The sequence below is a fragment of the Malaclemys terrapin genome, chromosome 14 (assembly GCF_027887155.1).
Source record: "Malaclemys terrapin pileata isolate rMalTer1 chromosome 14, rMalTer1.hap1, whole genome shotgun sequence".
In the NCBI taxonomy this organism is placed as follows: Eukaryota; Metazoa; Chordata; order Testudines; family Emydidae; genus Malaclemys; species Malaclemys terrapin.
The window spans coordinates 30,358,589-30,383,380 of record NC_071518.1 but is presented as its reverse complement, the minus strand read 5'-3'; the positions used below and the strand labels follow the sequence as shown (position 1 = coordinate 30,383,380).

General features: G+C 37.2%; 1 protein-coding gene across 2 annotated transcripts in view; it reads right to left on the bottom strand.

Moving 5' to 3' along the window:
* FTO (FTO alpha-ketoglutarate dependent dioxygenase) overlaps positions 1-24,792 on the bottom strand; it is a 335,307-nt gene that overhangs the window by 214,015 nt on the left and 96,500 nt on the right. The window contains exons 5-7 of one of the 2 annotated variants that reach the window (XM_054048745.1): positions 16,420-16,499; positions 14,153-14,296; positions 6,372-6,491 (exon numbers count right to left, since the gene is read on the bottom strand). In XM_054048745.1, coding sequence (XP_053904720.1) covers positions 6,372-6,491; positions 14,153-14,296; positions 16,420-16,499 — 344 coding nt within the window. The remainder of the gene's footprint in view (positions 1-6,371; positions 6,492-14,152; positions 14,297-16,419; positions 16,500-24,792) is intronic. The other variant, XM_054048746.1, reaches the window with a different exon arrangement.

Here is a 24,792-nt window from a genome sequence, read left to right as displayed (position 1 = left end):
AACTTATAATGGGCTTTTGGATCAATAATCAGCCTATTGAAAGTGACAGTACAATAATACTACAACAGACAAATTATAAGCCTCTAAAAGTGGGTAAATAATAACTGACCAATCAAAGATAGATCATGCACTGTGGTGCATATGTGTTCAGCCAAGATATTAGCATAAATACAGCAAAGTAAATATATATAAAAACCATGCTAGCCTCATGATTAAAGGCCTGATTCTGCTCCCATTGAAGTCTATGATATAATTCCCATTGACTCTGTTGAGGAAGTATAAAGCACTGAAGACATACTGTATGTCTAGCTATACCTTTGTACAATTTCTTTAGTTAGGAGACTAGCTTAGTTCATAACAATTGCAATAAACTGATGTGTACACACATACATACGTGGACGTGCATGCATGTACAGATTCTGCAATTTGATCTGTGCAGGCAGACCCTTGTCTTGTGCCTGCCCAGAGTGTCAGTCAAGGCTACAGGGTTCAATATGGGCCCAGATTTCAGATTCCATGAATCTAATTGTAGAATTGGGATGTGTATATATATATATATATGCATATAAAAGTGAGAGAGAGAGAGAGAGAGAGAGAGAGAGGAACTTATTTAAATAACATTAAATTTTGTAGCACAAATCAGCAGAAGTCTAGTAATTTAAAACTGAAGGTAACCCCCCACCCCCAACCACACACTTACCTCACAACATTGTCCTAACTCCCTCCCTGGCATGTATCCGATGCCCTATTGCACACAAGTTAGGGTAGCCAGGCCACAACTTTGAGTTTGCTGGGTTATGCCAACCCTCAGGTTTTCAAGAGTTATTTTTTAAGTATACCATAAGAGTTACAGGGCTTTTCATCTCAACATTCCCAGTTAGTAATAGAAATGTTAGAAGTGCTTCATACCAACAGAGCTCAGATCTCAACCAGCTCATGTAAGGGTTAAAAATAGAAAGTGCTATCCACTGGTTTGCTCTGATGTTCCTGTAGATATTGTCACTGGATGTATCCTCAGTAGAATTCTATTCAACACCTCTGTCTTTAAGTACAAAGCTGTAGGCTGTAGCAGCTTTAGGAAACATAAGTATCCTTTTTTCTACTGCACAGTATCTGTGTGTGAAATTCTCTAAAGGGGTTTAAGTATTTACCCTGAACACTATCAGACAGTTTCTAAAATTTCCCTTATCCTGTTGCAAAAACACTTCAAAGAGAATCATAAACACACTCCTTTGTGCTTTCAGCACACATTTTGTTTTGGAAGCTTAAATCTGATTTCTCTCAGAATTGTAAATATATTTTTAGGAAGATGTTGTGCACAACTATTTTTTAAAATTTTTGTTAATGATTCTCCAGTAAACAATGCTGAACATGCTCTCTCTTTTCTGAGGAGTGGAAATACTGGAGTCAAAGAAATTAGTGGGATAGAAAAAGAAACTAATAAAATACCAGATTTCATTATTAGCTTTTTAAGTAAGGGTAAATTTCTCTGAACATTTCAATCCTGGTATGCATAAAAATTGACCTAACAAAAAAAGTATCTTTATTTAAAGGGTCTGGTATAAGCAGATAAGAAAAGCCCAGAAATTCAGGAGTTATGGCTGAAATTCAGTCCTTTAAGTAGCCATGTTTTGCAGCTCAGTAGGCAAATATGATCACCTGGCAGTCTGAGGCCCTCCACCACAGGACTGTGACAACTGCAATAGCTAAGCACAATGTGAAAGTTAGGGATGGAATTTAAGCCTTAACTCAAAATTTCCTGACTTTGGGCTGTCAAAGTCAGATCCTGATAACATCTGGCACTTACATAACACTTTACATTTTCAAAGCCCTGAAGAGATATTAACTAATCAACCTGCCAATTCCTTGAATCTAATTTTAGCTGTTTAAAAATGTCAAAATAACAGAAAATTCAGAGGATTTCTTTTAAAGAGATAGACTGTTTGCCTTACAGATCATCATAGTTGTTTTGGCACTGATACACATTTAAACCTTTTAAAATGTTGGGAAAAATATAAACAATATGACAGCCATGGACTGAGATTCTATATCTTAAGCTTCAACCTAGACTCAATTTTTACCACCAATCTATAAGCTCCTGACAATAGTGGCTTATAGCAGAAACTCTGAAATATCTTCATATATAGCAACAGTAGCAAATAATGAACTAGAATTCAAAAAGGAAACAAAGAAAAATAATCTAACAAGTAAATATTTTGTCTCTCCAATTTCAATTTAAGTGAAAGAATGATAGAAGGGTACTATTAAGGATGAGAACAAGAAGAGCATGATTAGTTGTACTGTTACTAAAAAAAAAAAATCCCTGAACCTCTAAGATGAAACAGTTGTGCTTCAAGATACCAGACTGCATGGAATGACACTTCATTCTTTATAATCACATAAAATTTATACATTCCTGTATGTACAGTACATTTATAAATTAAAATGAATGGTATGCTACATTTAATCATTATTAACTGTTTAAGCATGCCAAAACAATAAAACAAATGGTATGAGATTTCCTGAATTTAGACTACTTTATTAACAATTAAATGCCAAAAGCTTACGCTTAGCTTCTGTATGTTTCATGTCTTCAAGTGAGACCTTTTTACAGTAGACAAACAGTTATGCTATTAAAACTCCAAGTCACTTCTATATTTCTGTACATTTTAGTGCCATGATTTTCTTCCTCTTGCCAAATCCCTACATAAATGGGTGGGATTAAATGGAGCCTAGTCTACCTAACATAATTATATATGTTGTGCTTTTATACTGCAATGAAACTGATATATTTTAATAATCCCAGTCTTGGCTCTTACCCACTAAAGTCAATAAAGGTTATTAAGGCCAACTGCTATATAAATACGTTGCTCCATTGCTAAATGGTCTGCCAAAGCAGGAAATACAATTTATGACAAACAACACTACTAGTGTCTTCATTTTTTAAAATGAACATTAGATATGTTAACAAAAATCTTGAAGATTTGTCATTCATGTGTAATGTCTATTCACTTTTCATTTCACAAGCAAAACCATACCAGTGATTTACATTTTACTTGACCAAATTTACATTAGAGTTAAAAAAAAGTCTTAGAATTTCTCCATTTCCTTATTTTTAATTCTTTCTTTTCCCACAGCTTTGGTGCAGTATTAAACATTTTTATAGGTAAAATAAATGTCAGTTTGTGAGGTTTGCATGATATCAGACCCTGAGAGACAAATTGTCTTTCCCCAGAATCTCAGAACAGCTACAGCAAGACTTCTTCACATCACATGAGATTTCAGCTTTTCAGACTTCTCTTTACCCAGAAAGCAAAGCTTGTACAGTCCCTTTCAAATGGTAACTCTCTCTTTGAATTCAGTGAGCACTTATCCTGATGTTGCACATGATAATGTGGTAATCTTGGATGACTTTTTTTTTTAATACAAACATTTGAATAGCCTTCATATTTTTAAGGGGGGAGGAAGGGCTGTGAAGACTGGTCAACCTGCTTTGGATTTAAGGGCTCATAAATTCATGAGGTAATATTATGGGGAAATGTGATGTTTTATCAGAATGTCATTCAAATGAAAGGTTTAACATTTACATCACAAGAGTGAGCCCTGAGTAAAACTATCCTCAGGGAAAGAAATGCCAGGAATAAACATTATGATAAAACTGTATGCTTACTATAATGTATAAAAATATTAAATAGAGCCCTGAGGTTTGGAAACATAGGGTTAAACTTTTTGAATTATTATTTTGTTGCGACACTGGAGCAATTACAGTTAGCAGAATTAGAAGTAGTTTTGGAAAAAATATTTTTTTTAAAAATTATCTTTAAACAGGAAAACAGAAAACAAAAATAAAGAGATGAAGACCTGCTTTTGTAAAATTCTAGATACATACATGCAAAAATGCATGATAAGAGTTTTATGGCTCAAACAGAGGTAAAGAAAAATGCACTGCTTATTAAAGTATTTCCTTTTAGAAGGAAACCTCAATAGTGCTTCTGTACAGACAAAATTAACAATAGCAAGACATTCAGAATTTAGATTTTTTTCTAAATTATACTAAAATGATTTTTTTTATAATCATTCAGCTAAAATGATTATAATTTACAGAAATATATTGACTGTAGACTGGCAGGTACCTCCAGAAATGTTGTTTTGATTTAACTTATTTCGATAGAATCCAAATGTGCACGAAACACTGCACTTTTTATGTTAAATTGCTGTTGAATTTGTTAACCCACAATTGATTTCCTGTGTTATGGAATCTTAGAGATTACAGATAACTTGAAGCAACAGGGATAATTCTTGACAGTTAATGCTACATTTCTATGTATTTTCTCAAGGCCAGTATTGTTGTTACATTAAAACTGCAGCTCAACAATGCCCCCTACTGTCAGTTTTTAAAAGACTGGTACATGCTGCAGGTATAAAGAGAAAGAACAGAACTGAAAAAGGCTGCTTCTGGGTCCCAAATACAGTAAGCACTAAATTTACTTAAAGACTCATCAAAACAACAGACATTCTCAATTAAAATTCTCTACTGTCTCCCTCAATAGCTAAAATTAATTGTGATTAATCATAAAACATTAAAGCAATTTTTAAAATTTAAATTAGAAGCAGCTTCTGTCTTGGCCTAAGCCTTCAGTTTGCTGATAAATATCATCCTGAGGCCTGTTGAAAGGAGATACACTGACGCCACCATGTTGCTAATTAGAGACACATGGTAATGTCACACCAATTGCAGAAAACCTAGCCCTTGAGAATTTCTGTGTGTGCTGTTTTTCCATGTTCCCAACACACAATGGTTAAAAATAACAATCAAACAATCTTGCGTCTGCCTCACTAAGTCTTTGTGTTATAAGAAAATAGATAGTTATTTCAAGGGAAAATAAACTGAAAGGCTTTTTTAAAAATGCTAAGTCATTTGAGATCCAAAAACATTAGCAGAATGGGAGTGCATGGATTTAAAAAAAGAGAGACAAATGCATTAAAAAAAAAATAAAAGTTACAAATCACTTCTTTCTTCACTGGTAAAATCCAGGGCTCTCTGATTTCTTTCTGCAGCTGGTAGGAGCACAAACATCTACATTCTGGTTTTCTGTAATGTTTTGAGTGTTTGGGATACCAGTTGCTGCAGAAAAAGCTCAGGATGTAGAACTTGAGCTCCAGTAGGCAAAAACATTTTTCTGTTCATGGTATAGTGTGAACTGTTATCTGCTGTTGTTGTGCGTGAAGGAAGAAACTTTCCTCAAATTGAAAGCTACACATGAGGCCTGATCTGTGTACCTGTAAATACCATTGATGAGTTGTCAGTACTCTGCAACTCTCAGGATCAGGTCCAAATTCAATGCCACGGAAACCTAACAACTACTCAAAGCAGATATTCAGGCTCCTTGTCTACAGTGGGGATTTGTCCAAGGTCAGGTCTACACTACAAAGTTTTGCCAACATAGCTATGTCAGTCAGGTGTGTACTGTAATGAAGTGTGATACCTGATTGCCATTGGTGTGCTGGCAAAAGTCCCTAGTGTAAACACAGTTAATACCAGTAAAATTGCATTTTTGCTGGTGTAGCTTATTTCACTCAGGGCGCTAGAAGAACTATACCAGGAAAAGGACAGTTTTGCTGGTATAAGCTGTGTCCACACTAGGAGCTCTTTACCAGTATAATATATCTTACTGGCAAATCCTTCCATGCATAGACCTGGCCCTAGTTACAGCCAACTACAGCCAGTCACCAGTACAAAAACTTCTTGTAGATGGGCAATACTACAAACAGAGTCTTCTAGCAGTTTCGCAGTAAGACATCATGGATTGCACAGGTGTAGCTACATCAATGGCTGGCCACCAATGCAAATCCCCAGTGTAGACAAGGGCAGGGATATATTTTCAAAGGACATAGTGATCTTAGCCACTCAACTAGCATTGCTCAAGACACTATTTAGCCTTGCATTCACTAGCATTCTTCTCTAGTCTTGGTCTAGCACAAGCACTGGTGAAACTGCATTGAGATGTTTTTACCTGCAGACCAGTAGAGCTAGCTACCTTGGTGCTATATGGGGATAGTGCTGAAAATTTCCTGTGAAGACAAATTGTTATTAAGTAATAACCCAGTACTTTGACATCATACTTTAGAGTAGTCAAAATGGACACTAAGCAACATGTCCTGTTGTTTTTTGGTTTTGTTCATTTTGTTTTGCTATTTTATTCCCTCTCCTGCTTTGCTGTGGGATTGGAAGGAAGCACTGGCATTATAGAGAGCACACAAATACTGAAAATTTAAAACCTGATTCTACCATGCAGTTACAATGGGTTCTGCATGCAATGCATCTGCAGAATTAGGTTCTTAAGAGCCGTAGGTTATTTGCTAGTACTTACCATAAACTCCATCTTTTTCCAAAATTCTTCCAATTTAGCCATTGGTTCTAGCCACCAATCAGTGCACTTCCTATAGCGTTTGCCCTGAAACCAAAACTGCCTAAGCCACTCAAATTCGACCTGCAAAGAGATGAATGATATGTAAGGAGGCATAAATAATCTGTGCTCGTTACTTGGAAAAACATATGAATCTATTCACATCTGTGCTGCTACTTATAAGATGGGGACATTGAGAGTTTCTCCAATAATAAGTAGTTTCCAAAGGGAACTTTACACACAGAAATGCAAGCTACTTTTAATTTTCTTTTTCATGTCAATTGAGGCAAACATGCCTCAACCCTTGGCTTACTAAACTACCACTATGGGAGGGAAAATAGTTCAGTCCCCATAAATATTGGCCAATCTGATAAAATTTTCAGGAAGTGCATATACTAGTGCCAGTTGTGGAGGTGGTTTTTATGATGGAGACAACAGTACTGATACTATAAGATAATTTCAAATAGGTGGCCAAAGAGGATCTGGACGGGAGACCTAGAGATCAAATGATCTATTTCCCAATACCAATTACTCTGACCCATCAGATCTATCATTTACTGCTTGGGGGCCCCAAAACAATTCTTTGTGCTGCCTCCATCAATTCTTTATTCACATAAAACAAACATTTCTTACTCTAGCTGTGCAGAGAGAGACGCACACTGCAAAAGCAAAAAAGGGTGCACTCTGCTTAATTCCAGGTCACCTGAAGTCACAGATTCTGGGAGTTTTTCAGAGTGATGCAGCAGCAGACATTATGCTAGTGACGCCTCAACTACCACAGCACTGCACTTAAGCATGCAGACAGCCTTGAAAGGCTCACATAAGAGAATATTGTCCTAGATTACAAGATATGCTTGGCAACAATCTTTTCATTTTTTAGGATTATTTTATATTCTGAAGAATATAAACTAAACTACTTTTGAAGTCATACAGCACACCTCCATGTACTATAGTAAAATATATTTTCCTGATTCCTTTAAAGGGCTAGTTCTATGCTGCAGCAGAGTACTGTGGAAGATGGGATGTCACCAACAGAGTTTATGCTGAGGCACCTCATGGAGGCAATGATCTGAGACACTGAAGGATCTGACACACCTCAAGAAGCTAAAATGACAAGAAAGCTAAGTTTAAAAAATAGTTATGTGCTGCACACCCCTTTAAGCCCAGGAGCACTAGGCACATAACACACAACAGATAACCTGTGTGGGTTGTTTTTAATACCATACTTGCACATCATTCAGTACTGTAGTTATAAAACATCTTTAAGACTGTATAACACACTGATTATTGTTCAAGAATAGTCATTCCATTCAACTTAATAGCCACCCCCCAGTCTCTGTTTTTCATTTGTTGTTCTTTTGGTTGATTTTTTTTATTAGTGATTTACAGTTCTGGTCTCTTAGATTTTTGTATTTATCTTTGTTATGGTAGTTATGTTTCACACAGAGGCTCAAAGCTGCTTTAATCTTCACCTTTACCACAAAGAATTCTTTTGTTTACCCCTTCGAACTCTGATGAGGCAAACAAAGGCAACCTGTGAAGGTGAAACAATAAAGAAAATGGCTTAAAGCCCTCACCTGAGAACACCTTTTAACCAACAGAACAGCTACAAAAGACTGAAAGTTGTTTTAGTCGACACTAACTAAACGTTTGTTTGATATGTGTAACTGATTTCAATAAAAGCAGTTTAAGCAAAAAAGTTGTACATACAATATTAAAACAACCCCATTGGTAAAACATGTCAACAGGATTAGAAGACATTAGTTGAGGTAAATCTTAAATGTTTTGAAAGCGTCATTCAGCTTTTCTTAGTACTCAGGTTTAACAGCATATATCCTTTCTAATAAAGTTCAAGTAAAGTTTATTGCTCTTAAAGCATTATCCAGGTATGAAGTGTCGAGATGCATTTTGCCAGGCCTGTCTGGGACTGATTTTCAGGTGTGTTAAGAACTAGTATCTTGCACTGACTTTAACTGGAATTCTGAGTGCTCAGCACTGCTGAAAATAAGGCCCAATGGTAATATTTTGCTGGCTTCCTCCATTAAAAAGGCAATACCCTATAAAGTCTGGCAACCACAACATTTCAGGAAATAAACCATACTGGGTCATTAATCAAAGAATTCTGCTTTAAAAATAATAAAAAAAAAATCAATGTGACAACATGACCCATTATGACAGGAATGTGAATTCAGTCAATCTGATTTTTGACTAATTATATTGATTTGTCCTCTTGATCTATGTAAATTAAATCTAATTTAAATCTTTGGCACCCTGGTCACATTTTAAATACATCCTGGGCTTAACTGACAGGCAGTAATGGAAACGGTGGCAGCACCATTTACTAGCACAGCATGAATGCTGCAACTACAGTCACACTGCTTAGTCACTTGTGACCTAGAAGAGCTGTATTATTCTCTAGGTTTTAGAGGTAAAGTTTAGTGGTAGGCTAGTTAATTTTGTGCAGGATTAGTTGGTCCCTCTAGGGGGGAGCATGCCAACCATGCCAAATTGTGACATATGTGCTTGTTTAAGGATATGGACTACTGTTCACCAAAGATCTCAAACTGAGGTCCAAATTCATTTTACCTAGTGTCTCAACTTAGCATCTATACGGAGTTAAGTAAAGATGAAAGGTCAATCAAAGTTTTAAATCCACTACATTAGTCTTCAAGCTGATCTTCATGAAGTAGTGCAGGCAGGCAGTTATTTGGTGGCTAGAGCAAGAACTGAAAGTCAGGTGACTCCTGACTCTGCAAAGGAACCTCTCTGTGGCCATGATGTCACCATCTGTTTACTCATCTGTAAAAGGGGGATACTGCTACTTATTTTTGTAACAAGCCTTTTGGGATCCTCTGAAAGATAAGTACACTTTTTTTTTTAAATTAATGCATGGTAGCTATCTTCATAGACTTGTATAGACTAGGGTGACCAGATAGTGAAAAATCGGGATAGGGGGTGGGAGGTAATAGGTGCCTATATAAGAAAAAGCCCCCAAAATCGAGACTGTCCCTATAAAATCGGGAGATCTGGTCACCCTATTATAGACAACCTGAGATGTGTTAAACACTTTCCCAACGTTCTTAGAAGTTATATTCAGAGTTATACTCTCCCCTTCTTTCTTTCATTAAAACAAACCAACTCTTTAACATCTTTTCTTGGATCAACTAGGGGTTAATGAGGCATTCACACCTGCCTTCCTACTTCCCACACTTTCTATGACTAGAAGGATGCGAGGAAGGAAAAAAAATCAAACATTGGAAGGTTTTTAAAAAGGTAAGGAGGACAAACTCCATATAAAAACAAAAGGTCTTTTATATAAATCATTAGATTCAACACTTAAGGCCCTAGAATAAAACGAAATAAGACAGATAAATGCAGCAATTCCAACAGACGGAAATCATAGTACAATAACCAAACAGCTAGACACCCAAAGTAGCTGAGGTCAGTGAATATTCACATACCAGATTTGAATATCAGATTAACTGTTGTGCCTCGTCTTTGACTACAGTTTCTCTGATGCAATTTTACATTGGAGACTTCCTTATACCAAAACTAAACTGAATGGCAAGAATTAACATTTAAAAATGATTACAAATAAAATAAAAAACTTTGGGCCCGATTTTGATCTCACTCTGTTTTCACTGCTGATTTACCCCAGTGTTAAGTAAGACTGGAATCAGGCTTGTTATGTGTAACATCAACTCATCCTGAAGTTGTCCTTTAAACAACGATTAAAGGCTGATTTTTAGGTTTATAGTCAATACTCGGCAGTAAAAGGCCAACAGCACCATTTGACATTTTGTGAGCCTGTGGTCCTCAGTCAATTATTTAAAGGTATTGGTTATTAAATGCCACCTATGTAGGTGATCTATATTTCCTCTCTTTTGTACCAGCCAGCCACCAACTGTGCTGTCATTTCACACTGATGTGGTAAAACACACATTAACCTTACTTTTGCTGTGTACATCACCACTCTTCTAAGCAGTTGACCTAAGAGTTTAACAACACAAACCTCTTTCAATTTAGCTTTTTCTACATCACACTATATTCAGGAATAAACTCAATCTACTTTTGCCATAAGGAAGGATTTGATGTATGCAAGGAAGTGACTGTTGCCAGACTAGAGGAACAGCAGACCATGAAACTATACCTTCAAACCTTGGTGGTAATCGAAGTCCTGATCCAAAACCAACTGAAGTCAATGCCCTAGTCTCTGCAAGCCTAAGTATTCACTAGCATTCACCTATTGTGGTTATAGGGCCTGATCCTAACCATCACACAGCCAACATCCTACTACTAAACTTCATCTCACTTCAGAACACATGAGCCCAGTGCTTGAAATGCAAAGCATAGGAAGGAGTTGGTTTGTTCTGCAAATATTTTATTTTTATTATATATATCCATGAGCATTTAAATCACCTGCTTGGCATGGCAATGTTTTGTTTTGTTGGGGTTTTTTGGGGGGGAGGGGGGAGTTTTTTTTTTTTTTAAAGTTGTCTGCTTAGCTATGGGTTCTCCCAACTTTCTTATAGCTCCATTCCAGACCCACCCAGATAAAAACACCCTTTTAAGCCAAGAATGGTTCAGCACAGTCAACAGCTAAGCACTCCGTCAGCTTTGCTAGATCATTTACTCCAATGTAAATTACTACTGATGAAACCTCCCTTTAAACAATCAGGTGATTAATTTAATTCAATCCGTAACACTGTGTGCATTGATGTTAGGCTACTGTACCTCACAACCGTACAGATAATTACTTCTGTTCATCCTACTATACTTCGCTCATGGATACGCTACCACTAAAGTATTTGTTTTGTAGTTACAGCATTTCAAGACTGACTACCTTGACAATCAGCAGGCAGACACTATTGAGAGTGCCATTATTTACACTGAGCTATGTGCTTGGAGTGAAATGACTGTGTGAACAAAGCAACAGAGATTATGTGGTCAGTAATAACTCAAATGCAATCTCTGTTTTAAAGACAGAGGCCACGACATCAAGGTTATGACCAAAGAAATCTAACTTTTACCTGGCCATCCACCAGAGATGCAAAGAAGGAACAGCTGTGAGTGTGAACCAATGTTCTACTGTGGAGTTTATAATCAGTCATTTCTAGCCTTTCAGCAAACCATTCATGATTATTCCGATGCCTATTTCGGAGAGGCCATCAAGGCAAAGTGACAGTTTCAGAAAAAGACATAGCATCTATCAATCACTATCTGGGATAATGTTTCTAAAGAACTGCATTTGTGGCAATACTTAAAAATAAAACATGGCAGTCAGTTATTGTGAGTTGGAAGAAGCTCAAGTACTATCATTTTCAAGGCTGTCTCTGCAGTATATACAAAAGTTACAACTTTTCTGGCAAGGCATAGATCTAGAATAGGAAGTAAGTTGCACATCAGAACAGAGAGACAGTGGTAGAGTTGTTTGGGATCCCCACGCATGTTCACCCATATGGTGTTTTGCTTTAGCCAGCACTATAAGTTTCTCAACATTTTCTTTTAACTGAAGAGAGGAAAATTGCAGGGGAGAGGGTGTTAAGAGTTGTAGCCAAATCCTGATCCCAAAGTCAATGGCAGATCTGGCATATTCTTCACTAGATCCAGGATTTGGCTCTTTGTGTGGAAATTATTGTGCACTTTTTCTATAAATAATGTACAGAGTTTGAACCTACTAGTTGTATTAGACCATGAAACTACAGAACTTTATCATATAACTTGTATTAAAAAGGCATGTGGCTTTTTTTTCCCCCGAAAGAAAAGAATGAAAGATCTGTATTAGCCTCACAGACATTTATGGTTCCAGTTAATAGTGATACACAGCAAAGGAACGTATGTCTACCACAATGTAAACCACAGAAAACTTGCCTACTTGTGTGGTAAAAAAAGAACAATATCTGACATAGCACTTTGACATATGGAATTAATCCCTCAAAAGAAGAGATGACCTTGAAAAATCAAAAGAGAGTGGATGAGTGATTCTCTTTTCATATGGAATATAGATCCAATGTCTCTATTCAGTCAGAGTGTACAATATATATAGCCTGACCAGTGATTTCTGGTATAGTATATCCCATATGTATAACAGGAAACACCACTGTATGTCACATGGCAAAATGATTCAGGTTACTGCAAACACTTGGGGTCTATTCCTCCCATGGTGTAAATCACATAGCTCTTTTGAAGTCAATGGGGCTATGCTGATTTACACCAGCTGTGACTGTGGCCCTAGTTGCACAAATATATATAGGCCTACAGTCTTATGAACTAAGCCTGATTAATATTTCGTAAAGTATTGCAAGTACTAGGCTGATTTAAATTATACTGGCAGCCATTTCAACCAAAAGCATGGGAGCAGATCTTTCCCCACCCTACTCTCCTCAGCTGCACCAAGAGTAAACCCAGTGCAGCCAAGAAACTGACCCTCAAAGTTTTATGAAAGTTGTAAAAGTTTGTCTTCTTCCTGAATAAATATATTGTACCTTATGAATTAAAAAAATATTGAGAGCTATAAATGCATCCCTCTACTCTAAGTGAAAATTATAGTCTATACATGTCCCAGTAGGTCAAATACTGCTCAAACTTATACTCGTGGAAATACAAAATAACTCTTTGGAATTTATGCCTATAACTGTGCCGGAAAACACACTGAAATCAGAGAATTGGTCAAAAAGATTAGTACTACTGTATACTAATTAGTCAGTGTTACTCCTTTGACATATAGTGCTTACCATTTATGCTTTGTTAATCAATAAAGGTCAACACAAGTTCTAGCTAAAGATATAGCTATCAGGATAACAAAAAACAAGTCAAATCTGTTGTTTTTAAATACCCTAGAAAGTGTTGTTGACTCTACATTTTCCGTGGCTCTCTCTTTTTATTTAAGTTAAAATTTAAAGAAAATTCAATTGAGCTTCTCTGGAAACACCACTGGCACCATTACAAAAAGAATGTAAGCAAATTTACCAAACCCTCTGCAAGATCTTAATGATTGTGTCACACTGCAACTCTTTCCTCTGACACTGAGAATTAGCAAATCAGCATTGTCCAGGATACCATGTAATTTTATAGCTCAGATAAAGTTACCAATTTCCCAAATCTTTCTGAACACTGCACTAATACTTTCTGTCTAACTTGATGAACACCTTGGTCTGTTAAATGTATTTGCTTGCTAAGGACCATTTCTGTACTGAAAACAGAGGTACATTCAGTGGGATTCCTTGAGGGCATATTGGTTCACTGCATGGTCCTCAGTACAGGATCAGGGCCTTGATCTTATTTTCAGGAACTTGATTTCTACAGTATTTTCCTAATTACAGGCATTAAAGCAGACTCTGTCATCATCCTGTCCTACATCTGTTTTGAACATGATTGGCTACTATTTTAGCATAGAGGAACAACTCAAGAGGTTTGTAAGGGTTTCACTTGCCCCTTTCCTTTAATTTCTTTACCCTCTTACTTTTTGCCAGAGTAGAAAAGCAGGGGAGAAATTAATCAAATTTGTCATAATGTAACCAATGTTCTTGCTATAAGCTGCTCCTTCAATTAGAAAAATGGAGTCCTCCCCCTTGTGACTTTGCATTAATCCCAACCAACACACCCAAATGCAAGAGTCAATGCCATCCAAATTTGAGATACTTACATGGGGCCATGTCTTGTGAGTTTTTGAACATCCTGAAGCCTATTGACTGCACCACTCTCAAAGAATCAGGCTTAATGTACTGTGAAAACCTTCCCCTCACCTCGTTATGGATTCCTTCCACTTCCTTTACAACTTGGACTTCCAGTGATTTCAAAGATAAAGCCGCTGAATCAGAATCAACCTGTAAATTCTGAAGTGCAACCTCACACTGTCCAAAAATATATTCCAGTGTTCCTGTTGAGCACTGTAAGAGAACAATAAAAAAATTAATCAGTTTACAGATCCTTTGGAAGTAATACTGTTTAAGGCAAACAGAAAGTAAGATTCAGTGCAAGCAACTGAAATAATCAAAATAATAAAATGAGAGAAAAAGGGACTGCATTTCTGTGATTTAATTTTATTATGTTTTAAAGCAAAATAAGAAAGCTTATAACATTTAATACATGCCAGATTGTTTGTATTGCTATTTAAAATTATTTGCATTGATATAAAAAAGTTAACATTTACAAAACTAACTCATTAAAGATATAATAGATCATTAAAAATACCCTATACATTTGGGGGAGGGGGGGGGACCCAAAAACACTGTGAAACACATTTGAAATAGAGATTCAAAAGCATGGCTGAAAATTCTTTTTTCTTTCTTTTTTCCTCCCTGCAGATTAGTATGCTAGAGCATCTAACAGTTGGTCACATTTTGCCCTGCATAGGACTCACAATGATGTGGAAGGGTAGTTTCTCATACAGCATGAAAGTAGAATGTACTCCTAAGTGTAAAGCATATAATACAGTTGCAAAGATTAATTGTTCTGCCTTTACTTTGTTTTTAGGAATATAACTTCCTTCAGTGCTAAAAGAAACATATAAATATCTCTCTGACACAAAATAAAAAGATAAGTCTACCTTGTAATTATTTTCAGTTAAATATTTATAACATTAGTAACTCCCTAGGAAAAACCTTGAGTAAGGACTCCCAGTATCATAATTCTTTGTATTAGAATTTCCATACTATACAATGTGAGGTCACAAAGGTTTATAAAAACAAAACATAAGCTTTTAAAGTGGAAGCTTTTCAAACTGTGGACATAAGTGTGTATTTTAATATCAAAATAACAGAGTGTTGGGAGCACAAGGTTAGAGAGTTCATCTTTCTTGCTGAAGAAAAATAAAGAACCATATGCTTCATGCATACAGTACAATGCACATTATATTAGGTTTATTCCAAAGCTCAGCTGTAGTCACCAGAATCTGTGTTTGTTTTGAAAAATATGTTCCTACATGACAGAAGTTAGACAGATGTGTCCTTATACCATCAAATCCTTAATCTAACTTGGAAAAATACTGTGATATAATTTTAATGTTACAATGCTTTCTCTGATTTATTTATTTATTTGCTTGTTGCCCTCATTGTTTTCTCTACACAACAGCCAAAGGGAAAAGCAAATAATAGTGGAAACAAAATTAAATACATTCCCGTTGAAATACAACACACACAGAGATACTTCAACAATAATGCATTTTGACTTGATAAGACAAACAGTAAAATGTGATTAAAATAATTCTTTCAAAGGTAACTAAAGTGTAATCTCGTGATTTTTAAAAAAAAACTATTATTTGCTTTTTCCTTTTAGTTGCTGTACAGAGAAAAATAACTATGAAAACAAGCAAAAAAATAATCACAGTACGAAGGACAAATACCTCTATTTTCTTTATAATTAATGCAATTATGATCAATAGTCAAGAGTATTGAAAGAAGAAATAAATCTAATAAACAGCACACATCAGCAATCTTGGAAGCACTGGGCTGAATCCTCAGACTACCTGAGAGATGCAAGAGCTTTGTGCACTTTTCTGCTTCCACCTGCAGTTCTAGGGGAAGCCGGAGAATCCAGCCTCATGGCTGTTCCACATTGCTCTGACTTGAAGTGGCAGCCTAGGGCTGTTGGGATTGCTGGTGTGCAGTATGTTTAGACCTCATATCCCTTCCCATCAACAGTATGCCTCTTAAGTGGAGTATGGCAAAAACAAAACAAAAAAACCTATGAAAACATTTTTTATAAAAATGTGATTACATGTTTTTGCATTTCTTTAATAAACTGTGGTACTGCAGTGTAATAGAGAAACTCTATGTGAGGTTAGGCATAAATGGCTCACAGACAAAGAAACTGCCCTTCTCCCATAAAAATCAATAAGAGTTCTTCCAACAGTAAACGAAAAGCATAGAACATACACCTCCCACAAAAAGTCGGAGTCACCAGTAAAACCACTAATCATAGTTTAAAACAAGACTGTGTGATCCTAAGTTCATTTTGTCAGCCACTACTAATAGTACGAATGACCAAAAAGCAAATCCTCTTTCTTACTCACCTCTGCCACTCTGTGGGTAGAGCTGAAACGCGGCTGAAAACCAGCCAGAACACAATGCTGATGTGTCATATTGAGATCATCTGAGGACAAATAATAATCAGTTTCAGTCTATGGAGAAAAATATACTAAATACAAAATTTATTCCTACCAAATATGAATAACAGACACTATAAGGCAAGTGTTTTGAACACAATACAAGGACTTTCCTCTTTTATGTCTTTTTAGCTCTTATAAGGTTTTATACGTTTTTCATTTGTAGAGCTCAAGGGCTTAGCAGAAGGTAAATATTATCCTGTTTTTAACAAATGGAGAAACAGAGGCAGAGAGATGAACTGAAAATCTGCTGTCTGCCCTATCCACTGAACCACACTCTCTCCCCCAAATGAACAGACAAAAATAAACAAAATTGAATTCTTTTAAAGTGTTTTCTTTAAACTGAGCTCCATTTTCCTTATTTTCATTGCGCTTCGTGTTTACATTAATAATCATGAAGAAGTTTAGCAAGATTTTGGAATATAATTTGAAGTGTAACTATACTTCGGAAAGTTTACACTGTAAAAATGGCAGAGTGAGGTTCTGTGTTTGTAGTCTCTCGGTGCCTGAAAATGTCTCAATTATCTCTCACATTTGCTCAGTTTACAAGTAAAAGGAGAATTCCTTCCCTCCTCTCATAAAAGACAGCTCTGTAACATGAATCCAGGGACTGATAAACAAGTTGTGTTCTTTCTGGCTGATGCATTGTCATCAGTAAGAACTAGAGCTGTCTGGAACTGGAATTTCCATTCTGTGGGAAATTCCAAAATTTCTCTTCCCCCTCACCCCCGACCCCCTTGAATAAACCTGTTCGGAAATGTAACCAAAAAGAAAAGAAACTTCAAAATCTACCATGGAACAGGAATTCCAAAAATTTGTTTAAAAAAGATCAAATTTCCATTTTGATCTTTTCTAAGCTTATCCAAGGCTTTCTGAGCTGCCTGGAGCCCCAGCAATCCAACAAGTAGGAAGCAGGCAGCTCAGGAACCCTGGAAGCCCCAACTTCAAGGATGTCCACTTTGAAGGCTGCTGTGGAGCTGGGAATCCTAGAAGCCTGGGCTGGTGAGGAGGCAGGAAGCTGGAAACCTGGAAGCCCAGGCTCCCAAACAGCCCACCTGGTGGGTTGAGCTGGTAGGCAAGCAGGCAGGTATCCCCTGGTAGGCAAAGTTTGATCAGAATTTCACTGAAGTCATCATGATCCCACAGAATGATCCACAGAATGTTTCAATTTTGACAAATCAGAATTTTCCAGTAGAAAAACATTCAGATGGAAAATTTCCGAGCAGCTCTGGTAATAACATTTTTGCTACTGCACTCAGAAGCAGCAATAATTTAGAACTCTTAAAAATGTTCTAAATCAAGTTGGCTTTGATGTTCAAGTGTCAGAAATTAGGGTCTATGGGCCTTTCAAAAATGGAATTTCGGTAGGAACTACAATGGACAGATGGAGCATGCCTTATCCACTGAGGTGCACTCATTCCAAGCAAGAGAGAAGGCACAAGGAAGATAGTGTGAGAAAGTGAAGAAGAAAAGTGGTGAATCTGGCATCATAAATGGAGCGAGGCAAGCAAGATTGATCCAGTGAGAAAAAAGGTCAGAGATAGAGCCTGAGTGGTAAGAAAGAAATGTTTCAACCTGATTTGGTGGGCAAGAGAAAGGCAGAAGAGGGACTGGAAGAGGGTCTGAGTAGCTGCTGGAGGGGAGAAAATTTGTTAAAAGAGGTCAGGGATACGTAGGATACAGCAGATAATAGTAATAATAATGGAAATAATAACATTAGACAATAGGCAGGAGACAATCATGGTATCTATGGATGGACATAGGAAGAGTGACAAAGGAATAGATGTTTGATATTTTATAGGGAAGGCTGGATGTATGGGGAGGAGGAGAGATAGGAGTCATAAATTGTCATCAGGTAATGAGCCTGAGTAATGGGGTGGGATGATACTGTTTTCAACAGTGATGGAGTAGAAACACAGAGGAGGCAGGTAAGGAAGAAAAATGAAAAGTTCTAGTTTGCCATACTGGGCTTGAGCTGGCAGCAAGACATCCAGGATGATGCAGTCACAACTGGACTGTCAGTCAGATCAGTGCGGAGAGGAAGATTTGTGAGTCATCAGTATATATACTGTAGGGTAAATGAAACTGTGAGCTGAAGTCACTCAGCAAAAAAATGTAAGGGAGAAAAGAGGGGACTAGGGACAGAGTCCTACCGGATTGCTGACAGAGAGGGAGGAGGGCTCTGCATGCTGTGCTCCGAGTAAGAAGGTGCCATTTTTACTTCAGCTATTACTAGTGACTATTGAATTTGATCACAGTACGGGAGTCTGATTTCAGAAATGCTCAGCCTCACATACATCCTCCCCTAATAAATATTAAGCCCTTTAAAGATGTCACAGTTTGCATACCCAACAAAACTGAGGAACCCAAAATCCCAAGTCACTTTAAAAAAATTAAGTCATAGTTACTTTTTTTTACCATAACCACACTTTGTTAAACTGAATACCCTAGTGTAGTTTACTACCTGTGAAGTTTAATATACTATTCTCTCTATTAATGAAAACAAATATGATCTGAAATCTTTACTTTATTTTGTAATAAGTCTGAAATTCTCAAATTGGCATGCACACTGTGATAAGATTTATTGGATTTATTCCACTTGCAAGAATGAGTTCTCTTCTTTCAATGGATTTTATAGGCAGCTGTAAGAATTCATGCACAACAACGCGGCATCTAGCATTATAGATATTAGGAGAAAAATGCAGGTGGATGGTTTCATCCTTTACCATTTCTGTTCCTGTATGAAACATGAAAACAGATCCCAAGAAGGGATGTTTGTCCAGTGCATTCAACAAACTAGATAAAGAGAAAAATCCTCACAATATCCCCATCAGGTTTAGGAAAACTTATATCACTTGCTATTGAAACATAAATTGAACATTTCTCCACTGCAGAATAATGCCAAACCATCTAGGTATCACCAATAAATATATTTAAGATATAATCCATTAGGACTATTGCAGAACCATATTATAATTAGTCACTTATACATTAAACCTGTGGCCACCTAGGAATTCACAGCTGTCTTTCTACTGCAAACCATGGCCACTGAGGTCCACAAAGAGAAAGCATTATGATGATTCTGTTCCTTTTGCTACCATTTGAGTGAAGAGAGAAACAATTTGGTACAAATGTAAATTTCTGATCGTGAGAGGCTTAGGGCTGGAATAGGAGGCGTCTTACAGATCAGGACTGAGCTGCACTGGTAAGGTTATGTGGGGAAGCTTGCACAGTATCTGCCAGTGTGATGCCTGCACGAAACTTCATTTCAATACTTTTTAAAACAAAGAGAGAAATCACTGCTGTACAGACATACGAGAGTTAAAGGGTATCAAGCCAAATCTTAAAAACAAAAACATAGCAAATCTGGATTTTGTAACACTAAGTATCACAGTCATCTCTATGAAGAATGATCACGAAAAGCAGATTGCTTAAGTACTTTTGTTCCATTCAGTACCAATTAATTTGGTACAATCTGTGTAGCAAACACAGCATTATAAGTATTACATTTTGATTTGCACCTTCATTCAAACTCTCGGCAACCCTTTCATTGTGGGGCTGTCTCTTCTTGAAATTGCTTCCAACTGTCTCTAATCCTTTATGAATTTTAGAAAGAACCCTGTAATTTTAATTTAAGAGTTTATAATTCATCTAAAACTGTAATTGTATAAAAATGGTTGAAGCTTCATGGATCATATGTCTCAAAGGATATTGAAAAATACGTTCTAGGCCTTAAGAGATTACTCCAAAGATTTTTTTCCCTACAACTTGAAAGAAAAAAAATTGCTTGTTAAAAGAGACATTGCCCATTTAGCGGCAGTCACTTTTAACTAACAACATTGCATACAAATTATTTTATCAGTATTAGAGGTAGACTAAAACCTGGCCAACCCTGCCATGCCCACTTTAGCTTCCTTGCATACTGATAGTTCAGATAAAATACAATACATATGGATACACCACCAGTTTTTAGTTTTTGCAAAATTAAATTCTATCTGATGAGATTTGCAAACCCAAACCAAGGCATCCCGCTCAACTTTAAAAACATTATACACCGTATGGCTGGGGGGGGGGTGAGGGGGGTGAGGGGAGAAATAGGTTATCAGTCCTGCAGAAAGATCTGCTTGCATAGACTTTTACTACTGCAGAAGTCCCACTGAATTTGTGTTGGATTAAGGGTCAGCATGGAGCACAATTTCACTGGGACTCCCACAGGAGTAAGGTCCATACATGCAGATCCCTTTGCAATTTCAGAGCATTAGTCAATAAAGTATATAAACGGTATAATAACTATGCAAAGTGAATTTTTTTCAAAGGGACGCTTTCAATTTTAATCTTAATCGCCATCAACTGAATCCCAACAATGAGCTAAACACAAGCACTACACACACAAACTTTTTACATATATATATATGGAAGACAATGGACATGATAAACAATTTTTAGAGACAAGAATGCTCTTTAAGTTGATAGCATTCTTTTGTCAATTGTCTTTTTCATCACATATTAGCAAATAGAACTAATGGCACAGGTTACTGCATGATATGGCCGGTATACCCTTTCTAAAGTGCCAATGTCTGCAGAAGCTGGGAAACCCTTTTTCAATGGACTACTGCCAGTTTCTATAGTTGTAACCTTATCTCTAAAACTTGATCAAGCATTTCTCAAGTTTGTAGTGTTCTAGAATCTCTAAACTGTACCAAAATTAAGATGACAATTCATGAAAGATCTGAAGCACACACTTAACTTCAACATATGCTTAACTATCCTGAGTTTCCTTGAATTGGGGTCTAAAAAAACTGCTTGTGTATGATAAAAACTGAAATGCCTAAATCAACTGCCCAACATTGCAAAAGGCCTTACACTTAAGAGAACAAACCAAGGAATCTAGTGTTGCTCAGTGTTGGGAGAGATAACTTCCAATTTTGTATGGAGTACTATAAAAAAGAAGGGAAGATAATTTCATCGATATACATAACACAACTTGGGGGAGGGGGGTGTTAGATCAAGGTGTATTGATTTCCTATTTCCTCAACTTTCTTCCTGCCCATTTCCAACAAATCATCTGCCAGTTTGGAACGAAGTCCCATTAGAGGACTTCTGTTTCTTGTAATTCAATGAATGATTTATTAGAAGAAATTAATCGCATGCATAACTGGGTACAGGTGGTCAAATCCACCTTGGAAAACAAATGTTATCAACTTGCAGTCTTTATAATCTTGGGTGGTGTTGGATGGATGGTATACAAAGATGTTTTACTTCACAAATGAAGTTTGGAAACAGCAGAAGAGCAAGTTTAAGCAGGTCTTCCTATTGCCAAAAATATTTTTTTAAATAGAAGATGATACAGAATCACCTAATACAAATACCTCAGAGGGCATACACAACAGCACACCACAATTATAATACAGAACTAGAAGGGCAAGGATTCGCTGCAGAACTGAATTGCTTTTAGTACAGACCTCTGTCACTTGAGCTATCAGAGTAACTTGGAGCAGCAAAAGTGTCATGGTATCCCCTGTGTGGGCCAGTCACTGACACACATTGTGCAAGTGGGTCCTGCGAGTGTTTCCTGGACTGCAGAGGAATGTTGGGACTTAGGTACCCTAGACTCTATTACAGGTTCTGAATGGGAGTATGTGCTACTAATTACAGAACCTTCTGCCTCTATCCCCACTAGCCTTCCTCCTCCTGACTTTGCCCCCAACATGTCCCCCGGAGACTACTACCCCAGCCTGTCCCTTTCCCACACTACAGCCTAATCCGTGTCCTCTTCTGCTCCTATTTCCCCACAGCCTAACTCTATCTTCCTCTGCTCCTCTGCCCAACCATACCCCACCCCAACCCCTATCCACTCCTCACTCCTCTTCATTTTGAGTCAATCTGCTTCCTCCTTCTCCTCCACACTGCTTAGTAGGCACCAGCAGAGGGAACAGTCAGAACACAGAAGAAAAAATTCAAGAAAAGTTCTGCTCAGTCCCTGCAACCCTGGGATGGAGCATGTTCAATACAGACAAAAAGTTCAGAAAATTTAGCAGCCAAACTCCAACACTTCTCTGGCTAAAGATGTGGAAATGACAATTTTCAAATGTTTATTACTCAGCCACATTTGAGCAGATTTTCAAGGGGACAGCAAAAGGCACTTCTCTGCCCACAGTGCAAGAGCCCTGCCAAATTTCAAGTCCCTGCTCCCAAGCACTGAGAAGCTAGAGCTTATCAAGAAAACAGTGAAGCATTTTTTTAACATTGGCAAAAGAAAAGAATTCCCCTGGCCTCCTTCTCTAAAGTGGCTGAACTGTTTTTGCGTTCAAAAAGAAATTCAGCCTGAGGCAGGTGCTGAGCATGGAAAATTTCAACCAAATAGTTAAAGTTTGTCGATGTTACACACAACGAAAACCAGGTCCTCTAATAGAAAGCGTTAGGCAACCTTACCTAGAAGTGTCCCTGCCAGCTCTGCCAATTATAATGTCTTTGTAAGTTTCCAGACCTAAAAATTATATACTCAGACACAAAGGTGAACATGAATTACTATTAAATAATTCTTTCTTCAAAAATAGGTGACAGCAATCTTTCCCCTCTCAAATTGAAAGTTATAGATCTTAGAAAATTACATCTTTTGAGGGATTTACAGTCAGTTGAAAGGATAGAAAAGATACCTAGAAAAGATAGGTAAAAAGATGGCACAGGATTACACCAACATGGACTCAAAGAGAAAAACATTTTTTTTTCTATTTCTGAAGTTCTTGGCTATTATATGAGAATGAATTTGAAACAGAGTTCTTGAGGTTAACCATTCACTGTTACTACTATATTTTATATGGTGATCTTTACATCCATGGAACATGTCTGGCTTAACTATATTTTCCACTTTTTTGGGCTAAAGATAAATGGTACATTTATGTTGTTTTTTATTTTGTTTGCTTGTTTTTTATTACAATTATGATTTGATTATCTCTGTGCTACAGCATTAGATCTGTACATGTATAGCTTTTGTCAGAGAAGTGGATGGATGAGTGTGTGAATAATTGAACTGTGGCGTCAACATGGTAACAAACCAATGCAGACACAGGGAACTGATGATTGTAATTCCACATGCTACTGCTACAGACTGTCAAAATAAACCAAATACAGGAAGGAAAGAAGACATATCTGTTTGCCCGATCCTGTGATCACGGCTCCTACTGAGTTCAGTGAGACTTACTTGTACAAATAAGCATTACTCTAATGAGAAGGGCTGCAGAGCTGAGCTCATGATTATTAGTACATACAATGATTCCTGGGAAGAGCAATGTAATGCTTGCAGTACTAACGACAACAATCAATTTTTTACCTTTCCTCTCTGCTTATTGTTTCTATTGAACCTCTTCAGATAATTGTCTTTTCATCATCAATGTTGCCATGTATGATGCCTCTAATTCAAAGTGCAGCGTAATTTTCAATATTCTAAATGCAAATATATCTAACAATACAAACATGAAATGGAATTGGGCTATTTATCTTCCTAAACAAAATATATATATAAAAAATAAAGATGGGTATTTATTCTTGTGATCATTTTAGTGTAAATACGTATACAGACACAATGGAGCTAAAATGGTTAACCATGATTCTGCCACCTTTCTGGTTCCATTTGGATTTAGTCATGCGACTGAAACTAAGGACGTTTTTTGATTACTGGTGTCCCATTATAATGAGCTATGCAAAAGATAGTTTCTAAAAATAAGATACACAAGCTTTTTTCCCCAAAAAACCATCTGATGCATGCACCAACAGGGAGGAACGACCCTTTTGCAGTGCTGTGTGTTGTGCATATCACAAACTGGACTTGCAAAACTAGTTACAATTCACAAACTTGATTCTATCAGCATTATCTTACACAATCCACAAGTTTGGATGGATGAGGTAATGTTACAGGAAGCAATTCTCCATAGGTCTACCCCAGGAGTCTCAAAGTCCCGGCCCGCGGGCCATCTGCAGCCCAAGAACCTCCCCACTGCGGCCTGCGAAGGAGAGACGCAGGCAGACACGCTGCCAGCAATGTCTGTTGCAGGTGCCACCCCCCACAGCTCCCATTGGCTGGGGGAGAGGGACAGAGATACCATCACTAGTCGCCAGGCAGAGTCAGCCATGGAGGCAGTATTATTAGTTACCGGGCAGAGTTAGCCATGGAGCCAGCATTACTTTTTTCCACAATGAATATAAACAAGTCAAAATACCAAACAATTATCTGATGCACACCTTTGTGGTGTTTAGATGCTGCATGTGATTATTAGAACTGGG